The sequence below is a fragment of the Rhinoraja longicauda genome, chromosome 14 (genome assembly GCF_053455715.1).
Source record: "Rhinoraja longicauda isolate Sanriku21f chromosome 14, sRhiLon1.1, whole genome shotgun sequence".
Classification (NCBI taxonomy): domain Eukaryota; kingdom Metazoa; phylum Chordata; class Chondrichthyes; order Rajiformes; family Arhynchobatidae; genus Rhinoraja; species Rhinoraja longicauda.
Window position 1 is genome coordinate 12,303,302 of NC_135966.1, and position 16,530 is coordinate 12,319,831.

Sequence of the window (16,530 nt, forward strand, 5' to 3'; positions counted from 1 at the left end):
ACAATAAAATAACAGGTACTACAGGTATTTCTACGATAACAAGTGTTTCCACAACACGAATCGGATATAACATGAGTGATAAATTAAGGACCACTGGTTGCATATGTGGCCAAATTGATTATAACACAATTTCGGTCAGGATATAGAGAACCACTTAAAAGGTACTTTGAAAATTAATAGGCAGGAAAAACAACAGTCTGATGAAGAATTAATTCTTGGGGGAAAAAAACCCTCTTTTCCTGTAACCTCCCCACAGCAATCAAACAAAATTGTTTCTTCAGAACACAATTGCTAATTTGACCCCAGGTGACAATTGAAGTTGACAAGCAATATAGAAGAATATTTGAATTAAAGCTGCTCTAGAATTTTTTTATCAAATTAACTGGGTCTCCTGCCCTTTGGTGAATTCCAGACCCACTGTGCTCTCTGCACATCACAACGTTAAATGCCACCCATCCCGTAATAAATCAAGCAATAAGAACAAATGAAGCACCTCATATTTCGCTTGGGAAGCTTACAGGTGTGAACGGTGGTGTCTCTCATTTCAAATACCTCCTGCATATATATATATATATATATATATATATATATATATATATATATATATATATATATATTCTCTCTCTCTCTCTCTCTCTCTCTCTCTCTCTCTCTCTCTCTCTCTCTCTCTCTCTCTCTCTCTCTCTCTCTCTCTCTCTCTCTCTCTCTCTCTCTCTCTCTCTCTCTCTCTCTGCTTCTTCACTGTATCTCTAAACTAAACTAAACTAAACTAAGGTATTGGTATAATTGTACAGGGTACAGATGAGGCCACCTGTTTTGGTTCCTTTCTACTCCAGAGTCTCCAAGTCTCTACTCCAGAGGCTAGATCTTTGGAGGAATTTAAAGAGGAAAAGGATATGCTGACAACTGAGGCAGTCCAAAACAGATTTACTATGCTAACTGGGATGAGAGTGTTGTCCTATCATAAGCTGCTAAAAAAATAGATCGATATTCTTTGGAGTTTAAAAGAATGAGGTGTGATCTCATTGAAATTTAATATCCGGGAGCGGGGGTGGGTTCCAAGAAGATGTTGAGATGTTTCTATTTTTGCGAGAGTCTTGAATCAGAGAATATATCCACAAGATTAAGAGTCATTTAGTTTAATCTAGAGGTACAACATGGAAACAGGCCCTTCGGCCCACCGAGTCCATGCTGATCATCGATCACCCATTTACAATAGTTCTATGTTATCGTACTTTCTCATCCACTCCCTAAACATCAGGAGAAACTTTTCAGATGCCAATTAACCCACAAGCTCACACATCTTTGGGACGTGGGAGCAAACTATTGCACCCGGAGGAAACTCACATGGTTACAGGGAGAATGTGCAAACTCCACACAGGCAGCAGCCGAGATCGGGATCAAACATGGGTCTCTGGCGCGGTGAGGCCGCAGCTCCACCAGCTGCCCCACTTTGCCACCCTGAAATGTGAGTTGCGTAGGAAATTCTCAGAAGGCTCAAACCTCAGGAAGTCTCTACTCCAGAGTGTTACAGAGGCTACATCTTTGTAGGAATTTAAAAGAGGAAATAGATACATTTTTGGAAGATCATGAGTTTCAGGGGATGGGAACTGGGAAAGAGATGAAGCCCGGAAAAGATCAGCCATGATCATACTGAAGGGTCTCGACCTGAAACGTCACCCATTCCTTCTCTCCTGAGATGCTGCTTGACCTGCTGAATTACTCCAGCATTTTGTGAATAAATACCTTTGATTTGTACCAGCATCTGCAGTTATTTTCCTACACGAGACTGAACAGCAGGGCTGGGCTGGCCTGCGGGGCCAATTACCCTATTCCTCGTCCTTTAAAAAAAAATCTTCTTAGCGTTATATTGCAGAGCCTTCCTAATTTCATTGACAGACTATAATTTCTTTGTTGGGTGAGCCTTCCATTATTTTTTAAATATGAAGTTTAATGATGCATTTTGGGCTAGAAATATCCAATCATGAGAACGTGGTCATGTTGTTTGAGCCTGACATATTCTTGCAGAATATTTGAACATTTGAATCTTTTCATTCATTTGGATATGATAGTCCATATATGATGGATAGTTGGATAGTCATATGGACATGCAAGGAATGGAGGGATTTGGATTATGAGCTGGTAGATAAGGTAAGAGTTGGTATGGCATCATGTTCGGCACAGACTTTGTGGGCCAAAGGACCTGTTCTTGTTCTGTACTGGTTCATTCTCTAACAAGGAAGAGGCTGTCAAAGATGTCCAAGTTGTCCAAGATGTCCAAGAACAGAGCTGGGACTAATCGCAAAGCGGGGCAGGTAACAAGGAGGATTTAAAATAATTTGATTGGGGTACGGCACCAATATCCAGTTTTCAAGAGAAGCAACTAGTTCAAAGACCGCAGCAGAAAGACAATCAGAGTTTAATCAGAGTTTAAAATAATAAATTAGGCAGCTCTCCCACCCATTCCAACGTGAGCAAATGCTTGCCATCACAAAAGACAGTGCAGCAATCCTACATCCCAACTAATAGAGCACTTCAGACAGGCCACACCACAGGTGCAGTCTTTGAATTACATTTTGTGCATTGAGACCTAAGGCAGCAGGGTGGCGGAGCGATAGAGTTGCTGCCTTACAGTGTCAGAGACCTGTGTTCGATCCCCACTACAGGTGCTTGTCTATACGGAGCTTGTACATTCTCCCCGTGACCTGCGTGGGTTTTCTCCTGGAGCTGCGGTTTCCTCCCAAACCAATGACGTACAGGTTTGTAGGCTAGTTGGCTTGGTAAAATTGTCAATTGTCCCTAGTGTGTGTAGGATAGTGTTAGTGTGCAGGGATTGCTGGTCGGTGTGGACTCAGTGGGCCGCAGGGCCTGTTTCCGTGCTGTATCTCTAAACTAAACCTCAAACAACCTTTATCAGAATATAGAAGAAATTCGACATGCTACATCAATAAAGCATAATTCAAAATGGTATTAGAAGACTTAGTGAATCGCGTTTCAGAATTCAACTTCAGTGTGCAGTTGATTATTTGATCCTTTAACAATTTCAAACAGTAAAGACGTTACCTTCTTAACTTCATACTTAATGGAAAGTTTCACTCTGCTGAGAGAAGGCCGGTGATGATCTCCCTGTGGCTGGGAATCCACATCGCCGTTTAGAATGGCCACCACCTCCTCTGTGTCCCGGCAAAGGTCTAGTACGCCGACAGCAAAGTCCTTGCATTGCATAGATAACTTCCTGTAGTCGTTCTAAACAGAAGAAAGCAGCACCCGCTGAGAATTATTGCAACAATAATGCATCTTATTTAAAACCAAGAAGTGGAGCAAAACCTAAAATGCAGTGAGGAACAAGTAAGAACTTTGAGGGTGCTGTCGGAGTTCAGGTAATTAATTTGAATCTTCAGGATCACTCAGTTTTTGGGTTAATTAAACAGTCCCTTAGATTAACAATAGTTTGTTGGTTTACTGTCAAAGAGATCAACTGGAGGTGCTGCATCAAAAAGTCAGCTAATATCATCAAACCCACCCTGGTCAAGCTCTCATCTCGCTACTACCATCGGCAAGGAAGTACAGGAGCCTGAGAAAAGTAACTACAGGTTCAAGAACAGCTGCTTCTCATCAACTGTCAGTCTCTGGTCTTTGGGGCAAGCACGGTGGCACAGCGGTAGAGTTGCTGCCTTACAGCGCCTGAGACCTGGGTTCGATCCTGTGTGCTGTCTGAACGGAGTTTGCACGGTCTCCTTGTGACCACGGGGGTTTTCACCGGGTGCTCCGGTTTCCTCCCACATTCCAAAGACATACAGGTCTGTAGGTTAATTGGCTTTGGTAAAAATTGTAAATCGATCCTAGTGTGTAGAATAGTGCTAGTGTGTGGGGTGATCGCTGATTGGATTGGACTCAGTGGGCCGAAGGGACTGTTTCCGCACTATCTCTAAACTAAACCACTGTCAAAGGGATCGACAGGAGGCCCTGTGTCAAAAAGGCGAATAATTTTATCTAAGATCCACCCTGCCATGGCCACACTCTCATCTCACCACTACCATCAGGAAGGAGGTACAGGAGCCTGAGAACAGTAAATCCAGTTTCAAAATCAGCCTCTCCACATCAACCATCAGGCTCGAACACTACACAACACTAACCACAACCCTACCTCAACAACTGTATATTTATCTGGGCTAATGGGCCAATAGACAATAGACAATAGACAATAGGTGCAGGAGTAGGCCATTCGGCCCTTCGAGCCAGCACCGCCATTCAATGAGATCATGGCTGATCATTCTCAATCAGTACCCCGTTCCTGCTTTCTCCTCATACCCCCTGACTCCGCTATCCTTAAGAGTTCTATCTAGCTCTCTCTTGAACGTATTCAGAGAATTGGCCTCCACTGCCCTCTGAGGCAGAGAATTCCACAGATTCACAACTCTCTGACTGAAAAGGTTTTTCCTCATCTCTGTTCTAAATGGCCTACCCCTTATTCTTAAACTGTGGCCCCTGGTTCTGGACTCCCCCAACATTGGGAACATGTTTCCTGCCTCTAACGTGTCCAACCCCTTAATAATCTTATACGTTTCGATAAGATCCCCTCTCATCCTTCTAAATTCCAGTGTATACAAGCCTAGTCGCTCCAGTCTTTCAACATATGACAGTCCCGCCATTCCGGGAATTAACCTAGTAAACCTACGCTGCACTCCCTCAATAGTAAGAATAGAGCTGTAGAGCTGTAGCAAGTAATAATTTTATTGTTCTGTTGCAAGTACATATGACTATTATAAACTCGTGACTTGAGGAAACTAGACATCTTTTAGCTGTTTGTTTAGACTCAAGCTTATTTTCACCTTGACTTTTAAGGAAGCTCGAGATGCTAAGGCCACATGGGGAAAAAAATACAATTCAATTCAATGATTCAACGATACTTTATTGTCACATGTGCCTGGGTAGAGTGAAATGCTTTGCTTTGCATTCAACCCGGTAAAATCATACAGCAGACCTCAGCTAGGCAGTATACACGGTCCACCTCTCTTGCTGGTCCCACCTCACTCTTGGCAGCGTGGGTCTCATTGACATTGTAGGTTCAGGGCTGAGTTTGGACTCTGCCGTGGGCTAGCCAGGCCAACCCAGCGGGTCCTCCGTCTTCGTCCACAGTGACTGTGTCCTCGGTCCACCACGGGCAGGTGGGCCAGGCCGACTGAGCAGGTGCTCTGTCTTTGGTCTGAGGCAGGTGGGCCAGGCCTACTGAGCAGGGCCTCTGTCTTTGGTCTGCGGTGGGCCAGGCCTACAGAGAAGGTCCTCTGTCTTCGGTCTGTGGCAGGTGGGCCAGCTCTACTGAGCAGGTCATCTGTCTTCGGTCCGCGGTGAGCCAGGCCTATTGGGCAGGTCCTCTGTCTTTGGTCCACGCCAGGTGAGCCAGGCCTACTGGGCAGGTCCTCTGTCTTTGGTCCGCGTTAGGTGAGCCAGGCCTACCGGGCAGGTCGTCCGTTGTCGGTCCACGGTGGGCGAGCAGGACCTGCTTGCCAGGACCTGCCTTTTCTCAACATCAAACATAATAAAGCAGTCCAAACTATCAAAATGTCTACATAGGGAGTGCTAACTGATGATTCAGTAATAACGTTTGATGAGATAGTGTCATGGGAAATAAAAGAGGAAAGACAAGCATATATATTGTGCTTTTCATGACCACAGAATATCCCAAAACTCTACATTCAATCAAGTGCTTTTTAGGTGTAGTTGCTGTTGCAATACAAGAACTGTAGCTGGAATCTATGCGCACTGGTGGCAATGCATCATTTGATATCATCTGTGTGAGTGATGTTGGTTGTGTGAAAACTATTGTTCAGGGTGCTGTGGATATCTCTTTGACTTTTCTTTGACTAGGATCTCATGCGCAGTGGTAGAGTCGTTGCCTTACAGCGCCAGAGACACGGGTTCGATCCTGACTACGGGTGCTATCTGTACGGAGTTTGTACGTTCTCCGCCTGACCTGCTTGGGTTTTCTCCAGGTGCTCCAGTTTCCTCTGGTGTGATTTCCAGAAACGTGGCAAGCAAGTACAAGTTTGTAGGCTAATTGGCTTGGTATAATTGTGTAACTGTGTGTGTGTGTAGGTTAGTGTTAGTGTGCGGAGATCGCTGGTCGGCGAGGACTCGGTGGGCTGAAGGGCTTGTTTCGGCGCTGTATCGCTAAACTAAACTAAACCTATGATCACTTTGTGACCACCTTCAGAAGGAAGATGGAGCCTCAAGTACAATGACTTCACTGAAAGATGGGACCTTCATCAAAGTAACACAATCTGTAGTGCATCAGAGTGACTTAAATTTAATTAACCTCTGCACACTAGTGTTATTCCCAACGATTTGCTGACTAATCTGAATATCCAACAAACAGGTTCTTCATAACTGCAAATCGTTAATCACACTAATCAGTTAATATTAAGTAAATAACAAATATTACTAATCTCCTTCCTTGAGCTTGGGTAACCGTGACAAAGAATAATGTTCAAACATTAACACCATATTTTATACTGAGCTTTATTCTGATGTATACGACCAATTAATCTTCAGTAAATGTGCCTTGAAAATGACAGGTTTGTACTGAGACCTAATGTGATAATCTTTTCAGTATTCAACTCCATATAGCTGGATTAATAGCACTGACCCTGCATAGTGTTGGATATCAGTGGGTGAGATTCATACATATTGCAAACCATTAATGTGAATGCAAATACCAAAAACTGAATGCACGTTAGCTTTTACGTGCAATTCATCAGTCTGCGCTATTTCATCCTCTTTCTTAAGGATGTGGGAATATTTATGAGCAGTAATAGTTGGTTGAATGTAAAATATAAAATGAGATACCAGGTCATAGAGTTATACAGTATGGAAACAGGCCCCTCAGCCCAACTTCCCATGCCGATCAAGATGCCCAATTAATGCCACTCCCATCTGCCCATAACCCTCTAAGCCTTTCTGATCCATGTAACCCGTCCAATTGTCTTTTAAATGTCATTATAGTGCCTGCCTCAACCACCTATTCTGGTAGCTCATTCCACATACCCACCACCCTCGGTGTGAAAAACGTTTAACCTCCAGTTTCCGATAAATCTTTCCCCTCTCACCTTAAACTAATGTCATCCGATTCTTCTCTGGCCCACTCTGGGGAAAAGACTGTGCATTCACCATATCTATCCCCCTTGTAATTGTATACAGGAATTACTTACAACCACTAACACTTGATACTGACAATCACTTGGAAATTCTGAATAAACACCATCTTAACAATGCATCTGTCAATTAAAACTATTTCCAAATAGAATTCATATTATTTCCTAGAGCACAAGGGTGGAAGCAAAAGAAAAGTAACATTATACCATAAATGACCCTCAAAGTTCCTCAGTGGTAACAGTAATAGTAGCCAGGAATAAATACATCCAATAAAAAACAGAAAAGCTACCACGCTGACATCAATAGCTCTTTCTTTCCTTGTCATGATATGTATTTTAGATGTTTCAAGGGAAAGCAAAGCAATCAGGAATTTATGAATTCTGAAGAAGGGTCTCGACCCGAAAAGTCACCCATTCCTTATATCCAGTGATGCTGCCTGACCCACGGAGTTACTCCAGCATTTTGTGTCTATCTTCGGTGTAAACCAGCATCTGCAGTTCCTTCTTACACAGGAATTGATAGTGATGACTTTCCTCTCACACATCAAAAAAATGTGGGAGAGCCTGTGGCTTCAAATGAGACGTGTAGAAAGGAAATGCAGATGTTGGTTCAAACTGAAGATAGACACAAAAAGCTGGGGTAACTCAACAGGTCAGGCAGCATCTCTGGAGAAAAGGAAACTTTCCTCTGACTCTCAGTCTGAAGAAGGGTCTCGACCTGAAACGTCACCTATTCCTTTTCTCTAGAGATGCTGCCTGACCTGCTGAGTTACTCCAGCATTTTGTGTCTATCTTCCCTTTAAATGAGACTGCAGTTTGGTGAAATTCCCAGGAATATGACAATAGACAATAGGTGCAGGAGGAGGCCATTTCACCCTTTGAGCCAGCACCGCCATTCAATGTGATCATGGCTGATCATCCACAATCAGTACCCCGTTCCTGCCCTCTCCCCATACCCCCTGACTCCGCTATAATGAAGAGCTCTATCTAACTCTCTCTTGAAAGCATCCAGAGAATTGGCCTCCACTGCTTTCTGAAGCAGAGAATTCCACAGATTTCCATCTCTCTGAATGAAAAAGTTTTTCCTCATCTCCGTTCTAAATGGCCTACCCCTTATTCTTAAACTGTGGCCCTTGGTTCTGCTTTCTTAAATTATATATGTTTTGATTTTCTGCTGACTCCTGGGCATACTAGGGAGTTATAGGATCCACAGATTCTCATTAGGACGAAGCACTGAACTCATCTAACATGAAGGTTGTATTTGGCCCATTAAGCACAATCAGCTGCAACGTGGCTCCAAAGCATTCTTCACATGAGACCTCACTAATGTAGCTGTTCCCTCCATCATTTTGTTTCACAACCTTTTACAATCTTTTGTCTACTGCTTTCCGAATGGAAGTACGGAGATGGTATAGATGCTATTTTTGTCCTAAATGCATGAATTTTAACTGTCCTTGTTTGTACAGGAGCCTGAAAACTGTAACGTCCAGGTTCAGGAACACCTTCTTCCCAACAGCCATCAGGCTATTAAACATACAACATTACAAGCTAAATAAGCTCTGAACTACATAGACTTGAGTGCATTGGATATGGAGATATGGATGTGTGTGTCCATGTATATTCCTTGTTTATTATTTTGTTTACAGTACAATGTTTACATATTCTGTTGTGGTGCTGCAAGTAAGAATTTCATTGTTCTATCTGGGACATTTGACAATAAAACACTCTTGACGACTCTTGTGATTGTCAGCTAGATGCCTAGTTGTATTTGTCCTGCAACAGCTTGGCTAGAGATGCTGGAGGCACAGGAGACTGCAGATGCTGGCACCTTGAGTAAAAAGCAAGATTGATCAGTTTGAAGAAGGGTCCCGAACGGAAACGTTGTCTGTCCATTTTTCTCCACAGATGCAGCTTGGTCCACTCTGGTAGAGTTCTTCCAGCAGTTATTTGTTTATCCAGGGGTACTGCTGGTTTTGAAGGACAGATCTTCTGCACTACGGCTGAGATGCTGTGTGGTTCCATGGTCTTTGCTGTAACCAGTGCCCTAGACCATCACTTTATTTCATTTGAAGTGAATCATTCATGTTCGGGCAGCACGGTGGAACAGCCATAGAGGAGCTGCCTTACAACGCCAGAGACTCAGGTTCGATCCTGACTGTGGGTGCCGTTTATACGGAGTTTGTACTTTTTCCCCATGACAGCATGGGTTTTCTCCGAGTGCTCTGGTTTCCTCCCACATGCCGATGGTGTACAGGTTTGTCGGTTAACTGGCTCCTGTAAAAATTGTAAATTGTCCCTAGTGTGCAGGATAGTGCTAGTGTCCGGGGTGATCGCTGGTCGTTGTGGATTCGGTGGGCCGAAGGGCCTGTTTCCACGCTCTATTTCTAAAGTCTGAAGTTGGCTGAAGATATTTCATATTTGTATATGTGCTGGATGTTAATTAAAAATTCACCAACTTAAATTATCTATAAATTATCCGGCTTAAATTTTCTGAAATGATTAAGAATAACCATGAAATTGCAATCTTACAGTCATTTCAACAACGAGCTGCTGGATGTGATACTGCTGTAATACAACTTTCAAAGAAAAGCAACATCCAGATTAACTATGCTGTGGATGGTCTGATTCAGTCCACTCTGACAGTGAACACTGATAGCTCTGTCCTTGTCATGTGTGTAAACCCCATGTCTTTATTTGAGTAAAATAATTTCACTGTGCTGTGCATATGTGACAATAAAGAGCCATTGGCCATTGCATGAGGAAAAGCTTTTTCACCCAGAGAGTTGTGAATCTATGGAATTCTCTGTCACAGAAGGCAGTGGAGGCCAATTCACTGGATGTTTTCAAGAGAGAGTTAGCTATAGCTCTTAGGGCTAAAAGAATCAATGGGTATGGGGAAAAAGCAGGAACGGGGTACTGATTTTGGATGATCAGCCATGATCTTATTGAATGGCGGTGCCGGCTCGAAGAGCCGAATGGCCTACGTCTGCACTTATTTTCTATGTTTCTATGAATTGAATAGATCATCATAAGTCATAAGAGCAGAATTAGGCCATTCGGCCCACTGAGTCTGCTCCACCATTTGATCGTGACCGATCTATTTTTCCCTCCCTCAGAGGTCACTCTGATCCCTGTCACTGGCTAACAGGCCAGGAGTGGCCAAACCCCAGCATCATTGGTAACAGCTGGGTCCAATTAGCTGAAACTCGTCAGCCTAGTCCTCATAAACAGGCATTTTATGCCTGAGGGAGAGAAGATGAGAAAGTGGGAGAGAGGATGATTCCCCTCCCCACCTCTCCCCACCCCTCCCCACCCCTCCACACCCCTCCACACCCCTCCCCACCCCTCCCCACCCCTCCCCACCCCTCCCCACCCCATCCCTCCCCATCCCTCCCCATCACTCCCCATCACTCCCCACCCCTCCCCATGCCTCCCCATGCCTTCTCCTTCGAAGACTAGGACTGAGCTGCTGGGGCAAACCCAAGATTGTCCTGATGGTGAGGGACAGTGCCCCCATGTGGTCTTGGACTTTCTTACCTCTGTAAGTAAAATATATCTCATGAATTCACCTTAATGTGAGTCTTGGTGTGATCACTGATGTCATCCCTGAAGCCACACACCTTTTCTAAAATCTTAATGTATAAGCCTGAGTTTTGTTCCTCATTGAACTAATTAACAAGTAAGTTCAGTGTGGTTTCAGTGAGATCAATATGTTGTGTCATTAATTACTGACCACAAGAATTTACAAACAAATGTATCTGGGTTATAAATATTTTCTAGTAACTTGGGTTTATAATCAGTTTTTAAGGTAAGGTACTTGTAGTGGCTTGCAGAGATGGGGACAGTTTATTTTTAGAAAAAGACTTGACTGCTTGGGGACAGGTTTGCTAAACATGGTGGCAAAGAGAAACTTGGGAGCTCGAGGTTACAACTGATTGGAACCCGGACAGAACTGTGAACAATGGTCCCTTCATTGTGCCAGGGCGATGTATCTCTTGATGTAGATAAAGAAGCCTGTTTATTTCTGATTTGTATACAAGGGGAACTATTTTAATCAACGTATTTTTTATCCAATTAATATGGAGGTTGGGTAAATTCTGATTGTAGGAAATAAAATTATTTTAGTGGGTTGTTATGCAATGGGAGTTCCCCTCATATTCAGTTTAATTATGGAACGAGATCACAAAATATTAAAAATGCTCAACTGGGAATAGTTCATTTTGGTACTTTAAAGGGATCCAGTACAGGAAGACTGGGAAATCCAGTTCAAATTGGAGGAATAACACCTCATATCTCACTTGGGCAGTTTACACCCCAGTGGTTTGAACATTGACTTCTCGCACTTCAGGTAGTCCCTGCTTCCCCTCTCTATCCCCTCCCCCTTCCCAGTTCTCCTACTAGTCTTTCTGTCTCCGTCTACATCCTATCTTTGTCCCTCCTCTGACATCAATCTGAAGAAGTGTCTCGACTGGAAACGTCACCCATTCCTTTTCTCCTGAGATGCTGCCTGACCCGCTGAGTTACTCCAGCAATTTGTGTCTACCTTGGATTATCAGGATAATGTGTTTTTATTACAGAAGCTGATATTTGACAGACAAATATCAATGATAAATGTGAACAGCAAAATTATACAAGATTACACACCAATCAACTAACTGTTAACGAAGTTACCTATTTATTGATTTTTAAGACCATTTTGTTTATTATAAATCGTGCATCAGCATTTGTCAAGACTCTCAAATAACCAGCGAGATTAGCAGTAAGATTAGCACGGCTGTAAACTATAATTCACCGGATAAAGGAAATCTTTTGCTAATACTTTTTTCATTAGACTATTACTTGCATGAAAAATTAAAATTTATATAATTGTTTCAATTAACCTGACATGATCTTTGTCCAATTCAAAAGTAAATCCATGTTGTAGAACATGCACATTCTGTCTTTAGCATTGTCTCACTATGCTTGGTATGAAGAAGGGTCCCAACTCAAAATGTCACCTATCCATGTTGTTGCTCATGTTATCGACCTCCCCGTGGTGAGCCCTGTCAACTGACCTCAGTCAGGCGAACGACACCAAACAGAGACAGCAGAAGCAGCTTCATAACTTCTGTTGCCTCAAACGCAAGAAGAAGACCTATCTGTGTACTCCAGGGATGCTGCCTGACCTGCTCACTTACAACAGCACTTTGTGTCCTTTTTTTGTAGACCAGCATGTAGTTCCATGTTTTCTGGTCATTGCACTGTTAGGGTGGACCTTCAGTCCAACTTGCCCATGGTGACCAACATGCCCCATCTACACTAGTCCCCCACCTGCTTGCACTTGGTCCACAACCCTCTGTGCCAACTTATCTATGACAATAGACAATAGACAATAGGTGCAGGAGTAGGCCATTCAGCCCTTCGAGCCAGCACCGCCATTCAATGCGATCATGGCTGATCACTCTCAATCAGTATCCCGTTCCTGCCTTCTCCCCATACCCCCTCACTCCGCTATCCTTAAGAGCTCTATCCAGCTCTCTCTTGAAAGCATCCAACGAACTGGCCTCCACTGCCTTCTGAGGCAGAGAATTCCACACCTTCACCACTCTCTGACTAAAAAAGTTCTTCCTCATCTCCGTTCTAAATGGCCTACCCCTTATTCTTAAACTGTGGCCCCTTGTTCTGGACTCCCCCAACATTGGGAACATGTTTCCTGCCTCTAATGTGTCCAATCCCCTAATTATCTTATATGTTTCAATAAGATCCCCCCTCATCCTTCTAAATTCCGGTGTATACAAGCTCAATCGCTCCAGCCTTTCAACATACGACAGTCCCGCCATTCCGGGAATTAACCTAGTGAACCTACGCTGCAGGCCCTCCATAGCAAGAATATCCTTCCTCAAATTTGGAGACCAAAACTGCACACAGTACTCCAGGTGCGGTCTCACCAGGGCCCGGTACAACTGTAGAAGGACCTCTTTGCTCCTATACTCAACTCCTCTTGTTATGAAGGCCAACATTCCATTGGCTTTCTTCACTGCCTGCTGTACCTGCATGTTTCCTTTCATTGACTGATGCACTAGGACACCCAGATCTCGTTGAACTCCCCCTCCTCCTAACTTGACACCATTCAGATAATAATCTGCCTTTCTATTCTTACTTCCAAAGTGAATAACCTCACACTTATCTACATTAAACTGCATCTGCCAGGTATCCGCCCACTCACACAACCTGTCCAAGTCACCCTGCAGCCTTATTGCATCTTCCTCACAATTCACACTACCCCCCAGCTTAGTATCATCTGCAAATTTGCTAATGGTACTTTCAATCCCTTCGTCTAAGTCATTAATGTATATTGTAAATAGCTGGGGTCCCAGCACCGAACCTTGCGGTACCCCACTGGTCACTGCCTGCCATTCCGAAAGGGCCCCATTTATCCCTACTCTTTGCTTTCTGTCTGTCAACCAATTTTCTATCCATGTCAGTACCCTACCCCCAATACCATGTGCCCTAATTTTGCCCACTAATCTCCTATGTGGGACCTTGTCGAAGGCTTTCTGAAAGTCGAGGTACACCACATCCACTGACTCTCCCCTGTCAATTTTCCTAGTTACATCCTCAAAAAATTCCAGTAGATTTGTCAAGCATGATTTCCCCTTCGTAAATCCATGCTGACTCGGAATGATCCCGTTACTGCTATCCAAATGCTCAGCAATTTCGTCTTTTATAATTGACTCCAGCATCTTCCCCACCCCTGATGTCAGACTAACTGGTCTATAATTACCCGTTTTCTCTCTCCCTCCTTTCTTAAAAAGTGGGATAACATTTGCTATCCTCCAATCCACAGGAACTGATCCTGAATCTATAGAACATTGAAAAATGATCTCCAATGCTTCCACTATTTCTAGAGCCACCTCCTTAAGTACCCTGGGATGCAGACCATCAGGCCCTGGGGATTTATCAGCCTTCAGTCCCATCAGTCTACCCAAAACCATTTCCTGCCTAATGTGGATTTCCTTCAGTTCCTCCATCACCCTAGGTTCTCCGGCCCCTAGAACATTTGGGAGATTGTGTGTATCTTCCTCAGTGAAGACAGATCCAAAGTAACGGTTTAACTCATCTGCCATTTCTTTGTTCCCCATAATAAATTCCCCTGTTTCTGTCTTCAAGGGACCCACATTTGCCTTGACTATTTTTTTCCTCTTCACGTACCTAAAAAAACTTTTGCTATCCTCCTTTATATTATTGGCTAGTTTACCCTCGTACCTCATCTTTTCTCCCCGTATTGCCTTTTTAGTTAACTTTTGTTGCTCTTTAAAAGAGTCCCAATCCTCTGTCTTCCCACTCTTCTTTGCTATGTTATACTTCCTCTCCTTAATTTTTATGCTGTCCCTGACTTCCCTTGTCAGCCACAGGTGTCTCTTACTCCCCTTAGAGTCTTTCCACCTCTTTGGAATAAATTGATCCTGCAACCTCTGCATTATTCCCAGGAATACCTGCCATTGCTGTTCTACCGTCTTCCCTGCTAGGGCCTCCTTCCAGTCAATTTTGGCCAGCTCCTGCCTCATGCCTCTGTAATCCCCTTTGCTATTCTGTAATCCCCTTTGCTATACTGTAATACTGACACTTCCGATTTTCCCTTCTGCCTTTCCATTTGCAGAGTAAAACTTATCATGTTGTGATCACTGCCTCCTAATGGCTCTTTTACCTCTAGTCCCCTTATCAGATCAGGATCATTACACAACTCTAAATCCAGAATTGCCTTCTCCCTGGTAGGCTCCAGTACAAGCTGTTCTAAGAATCCATCTCGAAGGCACTCTACAAACTCTCTTTCCTGGGGTCCATTTCCAACCTGATTTTCCCAGTCTACCTGCATGTTGAAATCTCCCATAACCACCGTAGCATTACATTTTTGACACGCCAATTTTATCTCCTGATTCAACTTGCACCCTATGTCGAGGCTACTGTTTGGGGGCCTATAGATAACTCCCATTAGGGTCTTTTTACCCTTACAATTTCTCATTTCTATCCATACTGATTCAACATCTCCTGATTCTATGTCACCCCTTGCAAGGGAATGAATATCATTCCTTACCATCAGAGCAACCCCACCCCCTCTGCCCACCTGTCTGTCTTTTCTATACGTTGTGTACCCCTGAAAATTCAGTTCCCAGCCCTGGTCCTCTTGTAGCCATGTCTCAGTGATCCCTACAACATCATACTTGCCCATGACTAACTGAGCCTCAAGCTCATCCACTTTATTTTTTATACTACGCGCATTTAAGTACAACACTTTAACTTCTGTATTCACCTCCCCTCTCACATCGGTCACAATTGGCCCTGCCCTTAATTTATTTTCCCCTCTAGAACTTCTGTTCCCATTCTTCCGAGAGTCTTTTGCAATATCTCCTGTATTCCCTTTTTTTTTACCTCATCTTCATATTCACAATTTGTCAACCCCTCCCCCCCACTACTTAGTTTAAAGCCACAGGTGTCACACTAGCAAACCTGCCTGCCAGAATGTTTGTCCCCCTGCTGTTAAGATGTAACCCGTCCCTTTTGTACAAGTCACCCCTAGCACACCTATCCAAATGTCTCTTAAACGTTATGATAGTACCTGCCTCAACTACCTCCTCTGGCAGTTCGTTCCATACACCCACCACCTCTTATGCAATAATTTTTTTTTAAAGTTACCCCTCTGGTTCCTATTAAATCTTTCCCCCTTCACCTTAAACCTATGTCCTCTTGTTCTCTATTTCCCTACTCTGGGCAAAAGACTGTGCATTTATCTGTTCTATTCCTCTCATGCTCTTGTACACTTGTGTGTTTGTGTCTGCATTATAAATGAGGGAGCTCACAACAAATTCAACAAATTGGCATCATGTTATCCTTTCCCCAAGTCAAAGTTTCAGTCTTGTGACAATTATCGTCATACACAGAACAATACATTAGAACAATTATGCCTATCTCTCTTCTGAACAACCATCTACCAGCAGGGGGCGCCGCACGATGGCTGCCTCGCCTACAGTCTGTCCTTTTCAAACTCTTTTGTTATTTTTAGTAAGTTTTAAAAGTTTGTGTAAATGTTCTCTGGTTTGTTTTATGTGGGGGGTGGGAGAGGGAGTTGGGGGAAAATGTTTTTCAATCCCTTATCTTGCCGGAGATGCGATTGTTTTCCGGATCGTATCTCTGCTCGCTCTGCGGCCTACATCACGGAGCTGGAGGTCTTGCCTGGGACTGACCTTGAGTCCCCGCGGGGGCATGGACTTATCACCTGAGCCTGCGATCCCTTGCCTGGGATCGACGCTCCAATGCAGCCTGCGGACTTTAACATCAGGAGCTGGCAGTCTCGGGTTGAGACCGGTCGGGAGCTCCAAAAGCTGCACGAGGTTCGACTGGT

At 43.8% G+C, this 16,530-nt stretch overlaps 1 protein-coding gene across 2 annotated transcripts in view; it reads right to left on the minus strand.

Annotated features, from left to right (window-relative positions):
• Positions 1–16,530, minus strand: part of LOC144600059 (short transient receptor potential channel 7-like) — an 83,438-nt gene that overhangs the window by 26,813 nt on the left and 40,095 nt on the right. Inside the window, exon 3 of one of the 2 annotated variants that reach the window (XM_078411425.1) lies at positions 3,064–3,246. The exons of the other annotated variant lie outside the window; for it this stretch is intronic. Coding sequence (XP_078267551.1) covers positions 3,064–3,246 — 183 coding nt within the window. The remainder of the gene's footprint in view (positions 1–3,063; positions 3,247–16,530) is intronic. 2 annotated transcript variants of the gene reach the window in all.